We start from the raw sequence: 19,254 nt of genomic DNA, 5'->3' as shown, positions 1-19,254 counted from the left end.
CGGTTTTATCCTGTTGTAGGCATGTCTTGTTATTAATTCCGCATTATTCAGGTTCAGTTCAAAGATTATCGTGTGTTTTGCTCCTCCCTTTCGGATCATGGGGACAGTGACATTGACCAGAAGCTTAAAAGGAGTCCGCATGCCGTGCGTGATGTTCCATATGAACGTTTCGTTGCAACCATTGACTTTTTCTATTTTCACGATCTTGTTCTCATCTTCTGTGCACTTCAGATCAATCACTTTTGGTTGAATTGGCTTCCTGTGAAGGCAACAAAAAAAGTTTAGCACCAATTAATGTTCAGACTGCAGTGTTTGGTGACTGCGTTCTATTATATGACTACTAACAATCGCTAAGGGGTCTTCACAAATTTCAAGAAATAATCGCGTTCTCTATGTTCTCGCCACGCGTGTAATAGTTGATACACATAATAATACTAATAATAATAATTGGTTTTTGGGGGGAAAGGAAATGGCGCAGTATCTGTCTCATATATTGTTGGACACCTGAACCGCGCCGTAAGGGAAGGGATAAAGGAGGGAGTGAAAGAAGAAAGGAAGATAGAGGTGCCGTAGTGGAGGGCTCCGGAATAATTTCGACCACCTGGGGATCTTTAACGTGCACTGACATCGCACAGCACACGGGCGCCTTAGCGTTTTTCCTCCATAAAAACGCAGCCGCCGCGGTCGGGTTCGAACCCGGGAACTCCGGATCAGTAGTCGAGCGCCCTAACCACTGAGCCACCGCGGCGGGCATACACATAACTGTCGAACAAGTTGTGTGATTAGGTAAATGCAACCTCCGCAATCTCAGCCTACATCTCTGCCCTTAATAACATATAAGATAACGCTATAACAAGCTAACAAAATTTTCGCGGCGGCAGTTTAATGGTTGGAGCAGTGCGTTTTATTCGGAACGGATGTGCGGCAAACAGAGTGTCGAATCAGTAGCGGAACTGAACCTGAAACCGGAAACAAACGCGTATTATTACCGGGAACTGGATCCTAATCGAGCTGGGTTTTTTTTCGCCATGTTTGAACTGTATCGAAATTGGAACGAATTGAAAGAACCGCTTCGAACCGCTTTGGAACACAATTTAAGCCCTCTTTTAGTGCACCACAACGCATTATTTTTTTTTCAGACAAACTTTTAGGCATGACCGCGAAAATTGAACCACTGAAAAGTGGAAAAGTGTTCCTGACACAGCGAAAATGGTAGCAAATCCATACGACAACAAAAATGAAAGTAGAGGGGCGCCGAGGAATTAAAACTCGTACTTTCCCAGCGCCCATTCGTAAATTCGAAAACGTTTTGTACCCGAAATATAATAACCTTCAGTTTATTTGTTTATCCCTTTCATCCATAATAATAATAATAATAATTGGTTTTTGGGGAAAGGAAATGGCGCAGTATCTGTCTCATATATCTTTGGACACCTGAACCGCGCCGTAAGGGAAGGGATAAAGGAGAGAGTGAAAGAAGATAGGAACGAATAGGTCCGTAGTGGAGGGCTCCGGAATAATTTCGACCACCTGGGGATCTTTAACGTGCACTGACATCGCACAGCACACGGGCGCCTTAGCGTTTTTCCTCCATAAAAACGCAGCCGCCGCGGTCGGGTTCGAACCCGGGAACTCCGGATTAGTAGTCGAGCGCCCTAACCACTGAGCCACCGCGGCGGGGCATTCATCCATATGGCAGATTTTCTTTTAGAATCGTTGGCGCTACTTTAAATCACAAGCACTTAGTGAGATTTTCTTTCCTATTTATCCCGATTGTTTGTGCCATTCATATGTAGAACGGATAGGACGACTGAAAGCAGCGTGAAACGTTCATAATCTAAAGTATTCGTTGTCGGTGGCAAAAGCTACGAATAATGGTTCTACAAACCACAGCAGTCTCTCTCTAGAATCCGGATTTATGTTATCGCAGGCAACGATAATAAGCTCGTATTATGCGAAACTTTCGATATTTGGCCAGCAGCAGAGAATATGATTTAAAAAAAAACAATAAATCCAACTCTCGTCGCACGACACTTGTCACGAGACGGGGAAGAGTCACGGACGTTTAGTTTCCCTTTCGAGAACTTTTCGAGCCACTATTTCTTTTAGCACTCATCCGGTGGTGTTATGTGAAGTTTACTGTTTTTCTTTCTGTGCTCTGCGTTCCATTGTGTATCTTATCCAAATGGTCAAGCTAGCATGTATGCTTTAGCTGGTCACCTCAACAACGTGCGGATGGCGATGGATTATTCTAACCAGGCCTATCTAGTCCCGTGTGCTTGGGATATGCGATATGGGAACGGGACTGTATATGAAAAAGAGCCCGGCAAAGGCCTTCCTAGTGTATGATCCCATCTTAGCATATCAAGAGGGGCTCCAACTACCTCATATGTGCAGCTGATGTGTGACCCATTGCTTCCTTCACACAGCCTCGTCATGTGCCTATGCGTTGAGATTCCAGCCGTTTTTCCGCTGTATGCTCCATGATGTATCAAATGATCCATGTAGCATCTTTACTCCTGGACTTCATTCTTTCGACTTATCCGCTCCTTCTCCCCTTCTTTCGCTACGATGTTCTGATAGGTTAAGAAGAACGGCCACGCAATGCTCGTACATAGCATCTGTGTATTGCAGTGTAATGTCCGCAATGTCAGCACCGGCATTCCATTCGCAGCGGTAGTATCGCTTCTTCGCAGGAAACTTAATACCCTACTGAGAACTAACTGAATATGGCCTTTGAAGATAGATTACCGCGTATTAACAAAAATGAAGCTACTCTTGTCGGAAACTGAGGATTCATAAGCTAGAAATGGGCAAATAATAAAATATAGTCATAGCTACAACCGTCTGTTTTTTTAAACCGAACTGCGGTGAGATCTTTGTTTTTTCTTTTGTGCTCGGATACTTGAGGGTTGCCGCGGAGAAAGTGACATCCGAACGGTGGTCACAGAGTTTTTCTCGGTCTTTACGTTACCAGTTTGGACCAAGTGGAGGAAAAAAATTAATGTTTCACTTTTAAATCCAATTTTCTCAGGAATATATGCGTTTTTTTGCTGCCAAACAAACACACAAAGACCAAACTAGCGTAGCCAAGCTATCTCCTTTTACCAAGAGAATGCCTGAAGTTTTTATTAAAGAAGCCAGCTTTCAGACTGCCTGAAACGATCGATGACGACATGCATCATGCATAATTTACTGCTAGAAATTGAGGAATTCGGCTACAAAGCTTCCAGTCATAATGTTTTTTTTTATCGACAGAAGAAGAGTGGCAGGTCACAGAAATTGGCAACGTTGGAAAAGCCATTGCTTCTTCAAAAGAAAAAAACACACTAGCCGAATTCTAGATATGTGGCTGCAGCATGACATACCGGCTTCCGAAAAGCGCGCCTTTACCGCAGCTAACATTGGTGCCGCCATGCTGTCGCCGTGCTCCTACCAATAAGCTCTTATTGGGAAGCGATCTGTTATACTGAGCAATGCCTCACATCCTCGACACCACGTCACATTAAACAGAGAGAAAATGAGAAAATGCGCAAAGCGAATAAGCACCTGCTGAGCACATGGAAACGGGGTAGTATGATTGTCAAAGGTGATCAGATGCTGCCTAGGAAGCAGTATAATTCCCTGCTCCAAGTTGATTCACTAACAATAAACTTGAGTTGGTCCTATTTGAAAGATAAGAGGCCTGCTTGCGAGCACATGGCGACCGTTCGCTGAAGTGGAAGTACATGCCTTCCGCAAGGTCTTCGAAAAATTGCATAGAATAGGAAAGGCTCAAAAATATTGAAATATCTGAACAAGCAAAACTGACCCCGAACAGAGCTGTAATTCTCGCTGCAATAGTGGTGGGATGTGGGCCACCCAAGTCAGCGTCTACAGACCATTTTCATAACTAAGATAGATAGGAAGTGGGAAGTATTAGAATATGAAGATTAGGAATAGAGCGCATGATCAAAAATTTGAAAACAACTGCCGTTCTGTATATTATATGTTGAGCATTCCACTATATTCTCAGAATGATTCAAAGACCAGGTACTGAGCAAGCAACCCATAAACCACGCTGTCACTTTAGTGCGGAAAGTCAGCCGGTTGATCGCGGCTACACGTTTTCAATTGGTTGCCGTGACAGCATGTTTGTTTCCAATCAGGAGAAAAATCAAGGTGCGAAGCACTGCTTAAGCAAGTTGTTGCTCTCGTGGTCTTAGAAAGTTCTGTTCAACTGAAACGAACGCTGCCAAAAATTTTTAAATATAAACAGGGAGTCCAGCCTAAACTGAACAAATGGGTGTAATTGATGATGTCCAGCATGAAACCAAGGCAGCGATGTGCAAGCCCATGTGGTGCAACAGTACGACGTGTAAGTCTGAACAACGTTTCTTTTGGATTGCATTTTGTTCAAATATAACAGCGTGAAAAATGGCCGGGTTGTAGTGGCATCGAGCGCCAATCTTGAACTACTCACAATTAGTGACACCAGCTATTGATAGTCGTCATTCTCATCTCTCCTCCCCATCTTTTAGTGAGGTCTAGCCGACTTCATGAGCTTCATGAGCTTCATGAGGTCTAGCCGACTCATCGAGTTTGTGTGAATCTTGACCGTTTCGAACCCGCGGTGGTGCGAGCAGGTCAGCTTCGCTGGCCACTGCAGGAGAGCACTAGGTTATCGCAGCAGACGATCACGCCTCGTGTTAAACTGCAACACACTCTCGCGGTGTGCATTGTACATCGTCATCATCTCCAGCTGAGGCGCGAACACGTCAGATCAGATTAACTTCGATCAGGGCTTAACCTGAGTCTAATATCGTCTTCAGACGTGCCAGCAAAGCAAAACCATGAGCCAACCATGCTAAACACATGCTTTCTCACGTCTACTGGATTGGACTACGTTGAAATCCTAACACTTTTTTTTCAGTCAAGTTGTCATGACGATTGCCACAACCGCGGCGGCATCCTTTAATTTACTTGTGGTATGTTAACATAAAACTTATGTGCCGTGGTTTCCTTAAACATATTATGTCCATGCAGCCTGTGTCTGTCGCTCTATTTATCCTTGCGAAAGAACGGGTACGTGCGCGTTGTTTCTGTTGTTGTAGTTTTCTTCTAGTTAGCCCACTACCATCAAGTGATCGAGCGGGTGCGTCCGTGCTGCTTGTTTTGCATTTCTGTTACCCAACTCAAAGTCATCCCTACTACGAACAAGGTCCTGAGCTCCATTTGTGTATTCGTACTTTTCTATCCTGGAAGGTGACCGCTAGGAGGACAAAATTTGTGGCCGTGCGTGGCTCTTTCTTTTTGACTGCGTCTTACTTTTTCTGTTCCGAAGTTACCCCTCCCAAAGCCAAAGCCTTCGCCTTCTTTTAGTTATTCGTTAATTTTTCTCAGCTTTTAAATGGCGGCCATGCTGTGTCGATGTATAGTGTCTACGCAGTCCTTCTTTTGTGTGGAAGTACTTGGTGCGCTTTTTGGTGTGTGCTGTTCGGACTCCGACTTCGTGCGTAAACCAGCGTCCTGAAGTGCCTCCTCCTTCAGCGCCCGTTGGTTTAAAAAGAAGCCGAACGGACACCAGCTGCAATCCGCTCCTCGGGGCACAGCCGCTGCCCCACCGCATCCCCCAGACCGCCCTGTGCTCCGCAAGGACAGTCGCCGTTAAGACTAATTTCCCAGGCATTTAACGCCAGAAAATCCAAGCACCAGGCAGGGGGAAATTTTATACCCATTATAAAACCAGTGGATACCAGGCAGCAATAGGGATCCAACAGTGTACCTCCCGAATTCGAGGTGGTTGCTTTGCCCAAGGCAGGCCCACCGCTCTGCGAAGGCCGCTCTGCTTGTGTCCCCTTTTGGATGGACTGCATCCGCGCTCCCCGTTGAACTTAATGCTTGCTGCCTTTCTTAACTTTTTCTCTACTGTACCTAATTAGACATATACCTTCGTCTTCATCTGTGCAGAGAAATGCACTATGCAAGTTAATTCAGTGTTCAATTCGATCCGTTTCCTGCTCTCAGCGGTAAATGTCTCGCCACACACATCGCCACACAGTAACATGACACACTATGAACAGCGACTCTTGATATCTGCGGTCGGTCGGCTGATCGGCAGATGCCGTCGCTGACGCACCAGCACTGGTGGCACAGCGAAACTTCCTCGCCAATAATACGATCCTTACTATAGCTGCGCTTGTCACTACCTTATTAGTACCGAAAATAGAGAAACGAGCCACAACATTTCATATGTTCACACTTGGACACCCTCCAGCGGTTAATACTGGCCAGATTATAGGCGCCAATACTAAGCTTTATGACCATGTCTGTTGAGCAATGCTGCAGGCGTCGGCCTGCCGACGTCGGGGTCGGTCGTGCAAAACTTACGCCATTTGAATTCATGGAAACGGTCGCCGCGTACACTTGTGGATAGAGCAATTTAAAATAAAGTGTTGGTGATATCGAAGAAACCAGATGCAATGAGCGAGAAGCGCCGATCCTACTCAATGTCAACGACACGGCCATCATTCGCTTCCCAGACTGGCGCTCACATTCATTGGCGCTTCTTGCAAATTTATCGCAGGGTGTAAACACGTTAGGGTAAAACATGTGCAAAAATAAAGATATTATTTAGTGCATCTGCTGGTGGGGCGAAATGAAGACGGAGAAGGCTATTGGCCGCTACGGACAGTGAGGTATCGTGTCATTGTAATGTGGAAAGGGAACCAGCCAACACATGCCTGACTACGACGCTGTAGACTTCGGGCCACCGACACAGCTGTCTGTGAACATCAGCGACGGTTTAGTGTCATAAAGCCATGGACAACGCGCAAACCGCGGTGGTATGCACTCTGCCTACCTTGGTCGGTCAAAATTATGCGCTTTGTTTTTGAACGCGGTGGCATCTCTCGACCTCTTTGCTTTTCACTGTGCATCACGGTATCGGCTTTTCTCGCCGTCTTTTCTCGCCATTTTGGTAGATGCATGTGTACGACATGCTGCACCTTTCGGGATATATCACTAGCGCAAGCCAGCAACTCAGCAGCCTGTGCCACAACTTTTAAGATCAAGGAGACCAGGGTCATTGCTCTTGCATAGTTCTGACATCGAAGCACAGCCTAACGTTCAGAAAACGAAACCACAATCGTTCAGTAGAAATCATGCAACAATAAATTATTTGCCTCTCATACACGAGTCCTGCGTCGTTTATTTTGCGTGCTGCTGCAATACACAAATTTTGAAATAAAGAACGCAAAAACAGGGAATTCGATGTCTGCAACCTTTTAAGAAGCGCGTTAAAATCAAAAGGAAATTTGACCAAAGAAAACTTGTTAGGTTATTCGACTTAATTAGCGATTAAGACCGCATTACGCCGACTTCAGTCCCCTCGTCTTATTTGCTATGGCGCGAAAACAAACCTGTCGTAATGGTTGGTCGTTTTTGACACGGCGCATACCCATGAGAGCGAAGAGCAAGAGTGCTGCGATGAGTCATTGAGGACTGGCCGTCATTTGATTGCATGACTTTTCATTTATCTCTAACCTAGGGGCGGCGGCTGAAATTTTTGCCCAGTTTTTGATCCTCTGCCCAGTATGCATACATAGCTTCCAAAAGCTAAACTGTCATGCAACCACCTCCAAAGAAAAGGGTTTCTGCAATTATCTGCCTCACTGAAGATCATACCTAAAGAAGGCAAAAGTCGTCACACGGTTGGGCAATACTTACTCGCCCGCGGTGAAGTGTCTCCCGGTCCAGTAGTCATAATTTGCTGTCAGGCCCCAGCTGTCTATACTGTCGTAAAGACGCGAGCTATGTTTAAGTTTCATAACATATTCTTCTGCTACTCGAGTCAGATTAACTATCGTGCTACTGCCTGTTAATGAAGAAGGGAGAGTGAACATGGTCATTAGTGCACGCATGTGTACATGAGAAATTACAAAAATAACCAAAACAAGAACAAAAACGATCTCAAACAACCTAATTTTAAATTCTTTTATTATTCCATTTTAATGCCAGTTTACTGAGAGATATTTGCGAGTGTTTTTCTTTGAAAGTACAAAAATGCCTTTACCTTATGGTTGGTTAGGCTCTTTAAGGCTGCACTTACATCCTTGTAACCACAAATATAGCGCTTGGCATTGCTTTTTCTTAATTAACCCACAAACAGATGTGCGCACAGTTTTTTAGTGTACTTGGCATTTATTTCCTTTATATATAATTTCTCAAAGGCAATTTAGCACCTGCGTTACAAAAGGGAAACTAAGGCGCGCCCAGACTACAATAGAAAATAACTGTGAAGAACCCCTTGGTACTGAGATTTCTGTGCGAGAGAGTGGTGCTTTTCAAAAAAGGTATTTTCATTCTACCATAAGCAGCGGTCCCTGTCTGTTGTTGACGCATGTACACTTTCTTTAGCATTTACCCACCATGTTACATTAAACGGAAACTTATATTTTTACTTGGCGCCCAGAACCCGTCAACCAGACTTATCTGCCTTTAGCTCTGGACTTCAGGATTCTTGATAATTCAAAAATATATAATCTAAATTCCAATTTTAGTTGGGTAAGCCTCGGAACAGTAAGCCGCATTCTACGGCCGCAAACGCTTCCTACTCTAGCAATGTTGGCTGGGATCACAAATATACGTAACTTTCTGCGAGTGCTTGATACCGAGAACGTATAGATAAATACTCCCTTATTTCATTTAACCCTTACTTTCCAGGCAGCAATGAAGAATATAGCTTCGCCGCTAGCCTTCCCTCCACCCTCGGGATGAGTGAATCCTGAAGAGTGCCTACTACACAGCCCACAAGCACCTTATGGCTTATGCCTATCTGGGTAACATCGTCTTTTGGCAAATGATAAAGTCGTAAGTCTCCGATTATGGAACATTTCGATGCATACGCTGACATTGTTCAACCCTGAGCAAAGATACTCATGACGCCATTGATGGGCTAATAAAAAGATGAAGCTAAATGCACGGCGGTTTACGGGGCAACATATCATAATTAAAGATAGCAATGTGTTTCTCTCACCTTCCCTTAAGCCAACCTGGAAGAAGAAAGAAAAGTAAAATGGAGAGGCACAACCTACGAGCGCATACATCACTTTCGTCTACAAAGAATAGCCGCCATCATATACAACTGCCACGAATACCAAGTTGGCGAAAAGCAAAGGGCGAATTTCTTTGCTGTGCTTTCCTTCTTTTAGTGTAGCCATGATCGCGCTTAATAATAGCGGCTTCCTTTAATATTCATTGTTAACAAATACACCTAACACTACTAGTCAACGTGGCCTCAGACGCACCTGCGATGACCGTTCCCCGTTTCACGAATCAAATCTGTGCATAGCGGTAAAGAGTACCAAACGTGCAAGGACAGTGTATAAAGCCTGCTGTTTCAACAGACAACTGAATGCACAACTATTCAATGCCGCAGTGCCCAATTGCTTGTTCACCTGAGCTCTGATGGCGCACTGAGTGTTGCACATAAAGCTGACTGCAGTAGCAGAGTGCTTGCAACGGTGTCGGAAGCGAGATCTAGCGCGCTCCTTTACGGCAAACTTTCAAAGAGATAGATCTTAGTACAGCAAAACGAATAAGCATTACAGGTTCTACAGAGGCGAAAAAGTTACAATGATAGCTTCGTCGCATCGGCTCCATCAATCTTGCATTTGCCATCTGGCGTGCACATCAGATTAAATTAATAATAGATGGAACATCTACGAAGGTAGATGTTCCTTGTCCACACGGCTCGTACTGCTCAGATACACATGCAATGCGTAATTTTTTACCAGCAGATGAATGCTCATGTTTTCGGTCTGGCTGTACACCACTGGCTGTACACCAATAACAGTAGAGCGGGTGTAGAGCTTCTATGCCTGGAGACATCGTCTCGCCCTCCTGCTTGTTAGGAAGGGAAAGGGAAAGCTAAGTGAACATGTAAGGGAAGGAATGGGCCTTCTCGATAAAGCGTCAGTGGAGGTTCATATGGTCAGTTAGGTCGGCCAGCGGGTGTACTCGTGCTCGTTTTGGATTGGTTGCGACGCAACAATCGCCGCTACTTCTGCTGGGCAAAGGGATAAAACGCTGATGCTTTTTTTTTCTCTGGAAGCTGCTTTCCTTCTATGTGCAGGAAATTTTATTTGTAGTATTCCAGTTTTCTTCCGTGTACTCTGGATCAAATGCTTCTTCGAATAGAACTCATTTTGCCGAGTGTACTGTGCGATGTCAGTGCACGTTAAAGAACCCCGGGTGGTCGAAATTCCCGGAGCCCTTCACTACGGCGTCTCTCATAGCCTGGGTCACTTTGGGAATTTAAACTTCCATAAACCATTGTGCCTAGTCCACTTCCCACCAATGAGGCCATTCCGCGGATCTAAGTAGGACCCAAAATATGAAGGTATTTCGAAAAATACATTTCTTTTAATGATTTAAAGATTTGTTCTAAAATTTACTGCGAAAGTTTTTGCCTCTTATAAAAATGATCCTGTAAGGGGTGCGCTCGAAGGTGAATTTTTATCGTTTTTAATTCTTGTACGCAGTACTATTCAGCAAATTTAATGAACATCTACCTGTTGAAGGAGCATAATTGTAAAATGTAAAAATTGCTTTAAAGCGTGATTGAGATAACGAATTCTAGGAAGTCTGAATAAAAATACAAGCCTAAAGAAAATTTACGCAGTTTCCCTGACAGCGTTGTAAAAAGTTATCACTGGTTCTCCACAAAACACTACAAAAAAGGATTTTCCGCTGTCTTCAGTCAAAAGCATCCTAAATTTGTCACGTTATGCTTCGGCAAAAACTGCTTCTCACGGGATGACGGAAACGCTGGAGAAAGCGGCAGGACCTTTATATCTGGCTCTGAAGAACTATTCTTTTTACGATGACTGGTCTAATGCAATGTGACCTGTCCTGTGTTCACGACTTTAACAATATTTGCGAAAATATCTCCAGTTATCTCCGCAGGTTTTTTCAACACTGAAAACAAGTGCACAAATTTCTCTTCCAAGTTTAAGAACCACTATACTCAATCAAGTTTTTTCGGTATTCGTAACCTTCACACCACCTCAACCATTACCGCTAATTGGACCGCGTCTGATGTGCCCGGTTGAAAGATTAGACACCTTCACGCCGCCTCAACCATGACCACTAATTAGACCGCGCCTTATGTGCCCGCTTGAAAGAATAGAAAAACTGTGGTACTTACAAAAAGAAAAACAATGCCCACGGCCACATTCTGATGCATCCTGATAGTCGCTGAAAACAGCAAAAGATAAAGTTATTGGTTATCGTGTTTATTTACTACTGCAGTGAAAAAGGTCCCACACTTTATTCTCTCCCCTATTAAACAGGGTGGACACATCACAGCTGGCAGCTGCAATCCGCTGCACCCACCTCCTCCGAATTGAAAAAAATATATATATAGATGAAGCAATAACGTGGATTCACGCTGCTAGAACCTTCCACTTTAAAAATTTCAATTGCTGTCGTTCATTTAAACAAAGGTTCTTTCCGATTTATTCATTTGCTGTTAGGCGCCACTTAGCTGCGAAATTTCAGTGCATTGCGCTTTCTTATCTGGACACCGCGGCCATGCTCGAACACTTGAGAGCGTGTTCACCGGCAGAACGCCGTGGCAGCAAAAGAGGCTTGATTCCAACGCCCCTAATGCCGTCTCGGGGAATGATTGTAAGGGCTGCCATGTTTAAATATTCGTAGGCAGCCTGGTTTTGTATTCCGCGTTCTACCTAGAACAGCCGGCATACCAGCCCTACTCTTCATGTAATCAGTCATGTACACTTCCTCTTTTGTAGAATATATTGTAGTGACCCATATGACAAGCCAAGGGCACGGGAAGAAGACCACAGAGGCCTCTAAATCAGCGCATCCTTAATATTTTTATTTTTATACTACATTGTGCTATAATTTCCACAAGGTGCCGGCTCAAACGTCTGTAGGGCCGAATGAAGCCGACACCATCCCTTCTATTCCCACTTCGGCATTCACCGCATATTGAAAAATCAGCGCTGTAGTTTTTATGATGGCAATGATGAAAGGTGCCAACACTGAAGTCTGCCCTCGCAAAACTGGAAACTGAAGGCAGAGACTCACCCCCCAAAAATTGCCACTTACTTTTTCAGTGCTGGTGTTTAAAACTTTCCGTCCGGCCTGAATATAAGGGCGGCTGAAGAGTGGTTTTTATGCGAGACGTCAGAACTCTCTTGATTGATCCTTCTCGTTTCCAGTAACAGAATTTCTGTTCTTGACGCTGCTACTAAAAAAAAAAAAAGCATTCTCTGTTTTGAGTCACATGACGAGCTAAGATTGAAAACAGCTTGAGAACAATTAAAATGAACACAAAAAATGCTCTGGGTAAATCATTATCAAACATCAGTGTTTGAGGCAGCATATGTGCTAAAGGTGCAAGTTAATATTTTGGGTTCCGGATTGAATATATTTGCAAACACAAATGCTGAATTCGCACTCATATGTCACTGCCGCTTTCAAGACACCTCTGAGAAAATACGTTGCTTCAAGACCTTTTGCGCCTAGGTCCCGGAAGGTTGTCGACTATTGTGTACTACGTTTCGGAGACGTATTTCTGAAAAATCTGAGCAATGACGTTAACTGGATGCTGCTGGAGTTTCTGTCGAACATTTCATAAGAAAGTTGACAAAAGGAGCTTTCCCCTTTGCTTAGGAGGTTTGATTTTTTGAGGATGAACCGCTTGTAATAAATAATCATTCGCCCAAGAAAATAACACTTCCCAACTTGCTTTTGACAGCTGGGTTTGATGCCCGCGCTGCCGCCTGAGATAAAGGGCATTGGTTCTCTGTTACTCCCAGCTGCATTTGCGTTCAAATAACCTGCACTGGCGTCTGGCTACAAATGATGCGGCCAACAATAAATAACGATAATAAGGTTTTATCATGTCTTCTTTTAATGATGAAAAGCTTTTTCAACGCCAACTTAAGTGAGTTCCCGCTCGCAGCAAATTGAAGAGGTCATCGTCCTTTATGTGTGTCAAGTGATAGGCAAGAAATCTCGCAGAAGTTCCAAAATATTTTGTTTAAATTGCATCGAGCAGAAAACAGTTTTCTTGTACGACAGCACTTAGTGGAATTCGAACCAGCGCAGTGCGAAAAGCGGAGTGGCTTTGGCGTCAGAAAAGGTCAGGGCGGTGAAGCACGTCAACCTCAAGTAACACGGGATTTGTTCAGGCATTTCCGATGGACTTTACGGCTCTAGACCCTCCATATTGCCTGGACCTCCCACGAAGCTGATTTCATTTCTTCGGACTGTTAAAGAACCACTTGGCGAGTAGCCACTTCAGAATCAATCCTTAAGTTCCGTCTCTCCCAGAGTACTTGCCACCTCACATTTTGAACCGTCGTATTTATATTGGTACGCACGGCTTAGATCACTGCTAGCGCGTTTTCCTAATAAATCGTATAAAGCCTCGCCAATTTAGTATTATTTAAGCACTTTTACAGCGATTGCTAGTCCCTGGCTTTCACATTTAAGCACTTTTACAGCGATAGCTGTTACGCGCCCGTCCCCGGCCTTCTCCTGGCCGTCGCTGTCGCCGCCGTCCGCGTAACTAGTGGGTGCGTTAATGTCACGGTCAACCTGGATCGCATAAGCCCACGGGTGGCTCTCTTTGGAACAGCCCCTGCCAGTGTACAGAGGTGCGTCACTTGACCGCTACACTAGTGTGCCAGGAATGTATCCCCAAAACTAAACGCCAAAAGAGCTATCACTGAACATCGCGTTACACAGTCGTAACCGTGCGGTGAGTTTTTTTCTTTATCTTAGTGCATTCACCTTGCTTTAGAAAAATCTTGAGGACCAACATTGCTTCCATTCTGTTCCGAAATGTTTACGTAGCTGAGATCCAAGTGGACAATATGGGTGTAGCAAGTGCTTGGACAGGTATTGCAGGTACGAAGAGAGTTGCTCAAAGAGCTGAGGATTAGAGAGCTGTTGGATTGTCTGAGCTAAATGAGGCCTTTGTAAGAACAGCCACGAAAATATGCTCAATTTTCCTCTATTCTAATTATTTTTTGTTCGCCAACAGTTGGAGCAATGTTCGCCAACAGTCGGAGCAATGTTCGCCAACAGTTGAAGCAATGCCAAGCAGCTGCAGCCTTTCAGCAGACAAGCCCGTACATAAGCCCAAGCCACGAAAATCGTGACCTGAGTCCACTCGCCTGACTCGTCCAACTCTTCAAAAGCTAGTAAAGTTTTATCTATAACTCTATTGCACGCGCTGCTTAGAGGTAGTAAGTAAATATCTAGTTACAGAATATTGCTTGTATAATTGCATAGACTGAGATGGATTAGCAGCGGAAACGCAAGCACGCCTAACACGGGACACAATAATTGCATATCAGGGCTTGACAGTGCACATTTTTTGAGGCGGAAGCATTATAGAGGTCATTGGCAACGAAACAGCCCGTTTTTGTCTCTACAAAACGGTCGGAAAGCTTCAATGACGTCACCATGGCCGCAGACACCGGAAGTTAAGTCAACCAAATCGGAAGTTAAACCGGAAGTGACGTGACTCCTGACCATACAGTTACGAGTCAGCCACGCTCTCTAGGCCAAGCAGGCACGTTCGTACGGCTTGTTTCAAGCGGCGCTTTATATGTACACGTATGTCGTGTGGTCTTCCCTAAAGGCCTTCACCTTAAAGGCATTTGAGCTAAAGGATTTCACCCTTAATGCATTTGAGACTTTAGTACAAGTTACTAAAATGTACTTAGCAGTAATCAAATATAGTTAACTAGAAGCCCACGATGAGACACAAATACTTTCGCATTCGCAGCACGTAAGCCGCCTTGAGTGTCCTCCGTAACTTGTTCTATGAAATCAAAATTACCTGCTTACATCACCCAAGCCTGAAAGAAAGCTACAAGGTGACGGGATATCTGGCGCGACAATTCTACGAAAGCAGTTGGTTTTACTCTCTCATATAACTTCGATACATTTCTCTATTGAGTGCTTTTAGACTAAGCCGAGTATACGCGACAGCATTCTTCTCAAGGCCGAAGGTGGGTGGAGGGGGGTCGAGGGGGCGGTGGGTGGGTTGGCAGGCCTTTAGCTAGGGTTTAGTGTGGGTAGCGCACTTGAGGGTGTTGGCACTTGAGGGCAGCTGGCTTTCCCGTTGCGCCTTTGAATTCGATTTTGCCCTCGATTTTATCGCGAGCACAGTTGCACAGAGCGCACCTTGGGCCTTTATCTAACCATGGTCCGTACAGTTAGCAGGTCGCACCAGAGACGACACCGAAGGGTGCAGAAACACACACTGCTGTGCTCCCAAAGAGGCATCTCTCAGGCACTTCGGGTCCGGAAGATGCCTTCTTGGGAGCCCCGCTCGGTGGGAACACCTCCCTGTGCTTTCCGGGCCCTGAGAGTTCCCGGAACTTGCACCAATCTGCGGCGATCCCATAGAAGCATTCGGTGTGCTTCTCACTCAGCCACCACTCACCCAGCTTCTTCTCGCTGTTCTGTCTGAATATCTGGCTTCTGAAGCTTCTGGAAGATAAAGCTGGCTGGGCGGGTGGTGGACGGTGTTTATGGAGGTTGAAGCTGGCCGGGGATGTGGTGGGACAGCGGACAGAAGGTGGTGGTTGGTGGAACTGCATTCCCTTGCAAGAGGAACTAAGGTGGGAAAGTGACTGGTGGATAGTTCTTTTGGAAAGTGGCGGGGGAGGATGGAGGCTCCTGGCTTGGGCTGGAGGCTTCGCTTCAACACAGACCAAATTTCCTGGAGTTACAAAAGCACTGAATTTGCTGTAAAACTATCTAACCACATTTTTCTGAAGTACCCCCTAAATTCTGCAATATGTTTAGAGGGTTTATATTGGCGGCAGGCACCTTGGTCGTCACGCACGTTAGACATTCAGAGTACCGAAGCAAGGCTGTCTAGCTATTTTACGGTAGTATGTGTCGGCGCACATTATCAAATATCACAGGACATCTTCAACCCGGCCAACAAAGCTGGGGGAAAAGCAATATTAGGGCTCGACCAGACGACGGCGTTTGACAACGTCTCTCATGAGGTGATTCTCACCAGCCTCTCACTACTCAACCTTCCGTTACATAATTGGGTTTCTCTCCGAGTGTACCGTGGAAGTGACACTCGTCCCTATCAAATCTGACCCCACACCTATCAGCAGCCGATGGACACCAAAAGGCTCAGTACTCTCCCCCTTTGCTCTTCAACCCCACGCTCACTATACTACCGTAGAAACGTACAAAAATCCCCAACCTTCATCATTCGCTCTGCGTGAATGACGTCACCCTACGGGTATCCACTGGCAGTGATGCAGAGGTAGAAGAAACCCTACAGCGAGCGGTTCATGTAATGCAGCGTCATGTCTCGATGGTAGGACTACAATGTTCACCCCAAAAAAATAACTTATACTACTCTGAAGAAGTCCCTACGGAAAGAGAGCCCCACGAATCCGAGTCTATGCAGGGGGAGTCGGAACTAAGAAGGTAAGAACAATACGGGCACTGGGGATGCTCATTCAAATCATTCGCCGGAACTCGGTGGCCTCCATCCGACAAACTACTCACGTATCCCGAACTATCGAGCTTATGAAGCGCAGCGGCACTCGCCGGTAGGACATGATGGAAACCGACCTCCGCAGTCTTGTGCAGGCTTTCGTCCTAAGCAGAACATATCCAGCATTTCTGGGCAATTTCATTTTTCAATGAGAAAAGGTTATGGAGGAATTTTTTTGATAAATTGTCATATTTCACTATATCAATCAAGATACACGCAGATCTCCTTTTGGCAGACTTGAATTTTTTTGCTATTACACTTTTTGCTACCCTAAAAAACTGTCCTCACTGGTTTCTATGGGAGCTTTAGCTGCTCGATGCGAGCTAGGGAAAAAAATTAGAAGAATTATTTTGCTTCGCATTGAAAGAAACCATTACCTTTATTATTTTCACAACAGTACAATAAAATATTCCAATACTCAATACTTTCGTCCAAAAATGCTGGACATGTCAGCTACACTCTCCCCTATCTCTACATCAAGGCTACCCAACGCAATAAATTCGACAGTCTTATCCGCCAGGCGTAAGCGCGCAACTCTCCACCTACCACACAGCATCTCCACAGCCAGAGTGCTGGCCCTGGGGGCACACAAAAAATTAGGAGCATTGTTAAGCTTCGCCTTAAGCGTGGACTCGATAGCGCTTTTTCCACCGTTATAATTTTTTTAAATTCCTGTAGCATCGGTACACATCCCCAACACACTTTACTGTCATACACACCACAACGCGTTCATTTGCTGCCCCTCTAACACGCTTGAACCAGCTACCTTTTGTGGCATATGCGCCCGGTGCCCGCCTGGCACGCGAAGATTCGGTGTTCGGAGCACATTGGCAGCAAATTTCTTTTTTTCATTTCAAACTTATTGGAATATTTAATTCGCGTTTCTGAGGCCTTCCTATCAACCCTGGATCAAGTGGATGGCTTTTTGATCGAACGAGCTGTATACTCTCTCACTTGATACTGCACGCGACGCCTGCGAGGTACATCTCACATCTCAATACCAGCACCTTTCCCGAACTCGGGCGGGGTGCTCCATCCTTCACAAACCGAGCATCGGATGAGAGTCATAGCACTCTGACCCAATGCAGCTCACCCCTCACATTCACCAAGCTCTCAACATCTATCCCTACCCCGTACTAAGCACTCTGTGCACCATGAAGGAAGATGCCGACGACGGGCCAAGGCATTACACAAGAATGCAGACATCATCCTGCAGCAAAGCACGTGGACGCCGCTGATTGTCTGCCACTGCAGCCAATGCCAGCTAGCAAAAATTCATGCATAGCGACGCCGGACTGACCCAGAAAGACAGGTGCGTTAAGTAAATATAGCTTTAACTAAATATAGCTACATATGAATGTAGGGTGGTAATACTGATAGTGGTCGCGTCACAGACAGGCACAAATCTTGCACCCTGTTTTGGTGCGTCGCGTCTGCGGTTCTGATCCAGTTACTCTTCAGAAGAAATTATGTCCTTCATTCTTTAAGTAATGTAGAAAAAAGAACTCTTCAGTTCACCTTTGCTTTCAAAGATCTTTTCACCGAAAGCACAAATTGTTTTTTTTAAAGTGTTTTCACCGTATGAATTCCTTTTGCGATATCGTATATTTTCTGTCCTCTGTAGCAAAGAAGTTGAAACTCACTAACTTTTTCTATTATTTTCATTCAAACTCTAACCACTTTACAGTCCATGCCCTTCTTGATTGATAATTCACCGGTGTTGCTCTCCCGCGTGCTTTTATTTTGCCTCTAAAGAGTATAGGTGAATAGCAACCTATGCCTCCCGATTCTTGGCCGATCGCCCAGTGTGGGTATGTGCCATCTTTTGAAACGTTAACAACAAGAACAACAACGAGAAGAGTTCTGCGAGCTCATGGTTGGGGTCAACAGTACAACCTAATTTAAAACTCTTCATGATTGTAGTGGTCAACTCAATCAAATTATCTCTACCGCAGAGATGTGCTGTGAAAGGGATTCATCAGTTTTAACAATAACGAATGCGCGGAACACTCTGGCGGTGCTTCACACTCCACAAGCTGGGACGTCGAAGAGGTGCTCGGTGTGCAAACTAAAAGTCACTCACCAAGTGCATAAAATATTTTTAAATGCACCTTTCGCCTATACACTTTTAATAACGCTTTTTCCATGACCTGGCCTTTTCTGGCTTTAAGCATACCAAATGAAAAATAATAAACGAATAAACTTTTGAGTTTTACGAACCTGCCACTCTAATAGGTGTCAGTTGCCCTCTTTGGCAACATCTGTTTTATAAAATATTCTATTGCCAACAAGAGCGAAATGTGCCTCACGTGTTTTTCAGCAGAATGTCTTGCTAATGTGAAGGGAGCATTATACGGTATAAGCAGGCCCAATTATGCAGAAAATCAACATGTAATTATCAGAATGTTGTCGTGGTCGCAAACGTAAATAAGCAAAAAACAATTATGACTGTGTGCGGTCGTGAAGCAAAAAGAGCGTGACAAAGTAAACGCAGGAGGAAAGGAAAAGTTCAGATGGAAGCTTTACGCATTCTTCGTCAGTTCTTTGAAAGCTCTTCATGATGATTTCTTAATACAGCGACGCCACTCGACGTAGCTAAATGCTGGTAGTTGGTATTTATTTATTTTTTAATTTTTTACCGCTTGGATCTCAAGTTACAGGCCTTTAACGAGTTTCTAACTTTTTTTCTTTTTAGTCTG

The 19,254-nt window shown here is 44.8% G+C and overlaps 1 protein-coding gene and 1 long non-coding RNA gene across 2 annotated transcripts; both read right to left on the bottom strand.

Annotated features, from left to right (window-relative positions):
- Positions 1 to 12: 12 nt before the first annotated feature.
- Positions 13 to 7,889, bottom strand: LOC144129858 (uncharacterized; the record flags this gene model as incomplete). Its single annotated transcript, XM_077663921.1, has 2 exons — positions 7,708 to 7,889; positions 13 to 259 (listed from the first exon to the last, which is right to left on the bottom strand). Coding segments are annotated over exons 1-2 (429 nt in total), but the record flags the coding sequence as incomplete, so codon positions are not given.
- Positions 7,890 to 9,014: 1,125 nt separating this feature from the next.
- On the bottom strand, positions 9,015 to 12,255 carry LOC144130383 (uncharacterized). The gene is made up of 3 exons (XR_013314085.1): positions 12,115 to 12,255; positions 11,189 to 11,238; positions 9,015 to 9,032 (listed from the first exon to the last, which is right to left on the bottom strand). It is a non-coding gene; the product is annotated as an uncharacterized LOC144130383 (long non-coding RNA).
- Between the last annotated feature and the right edge of the window lie 6,999 nt (positions 12,256 to 19,254).

This window comes from Amblyomma americanum, chromosome 4, assembly GCF_052857255.1.
Source record: "Amblyomma americanum isolate KBUSLIRL-KWMA chromosome 4, ASM5285725v1, whole genome shotgun sequence".
NCBI classification, from domain to species: Eukaryota; Metazoa; Arthropoda; class Arachnida; order Ixodida; family Ixodidae; genus Amblyomma; species Amblyomma americanum.
This window is presented reverse-complemented; position numbering and strand designations above follow the sequence as displayed.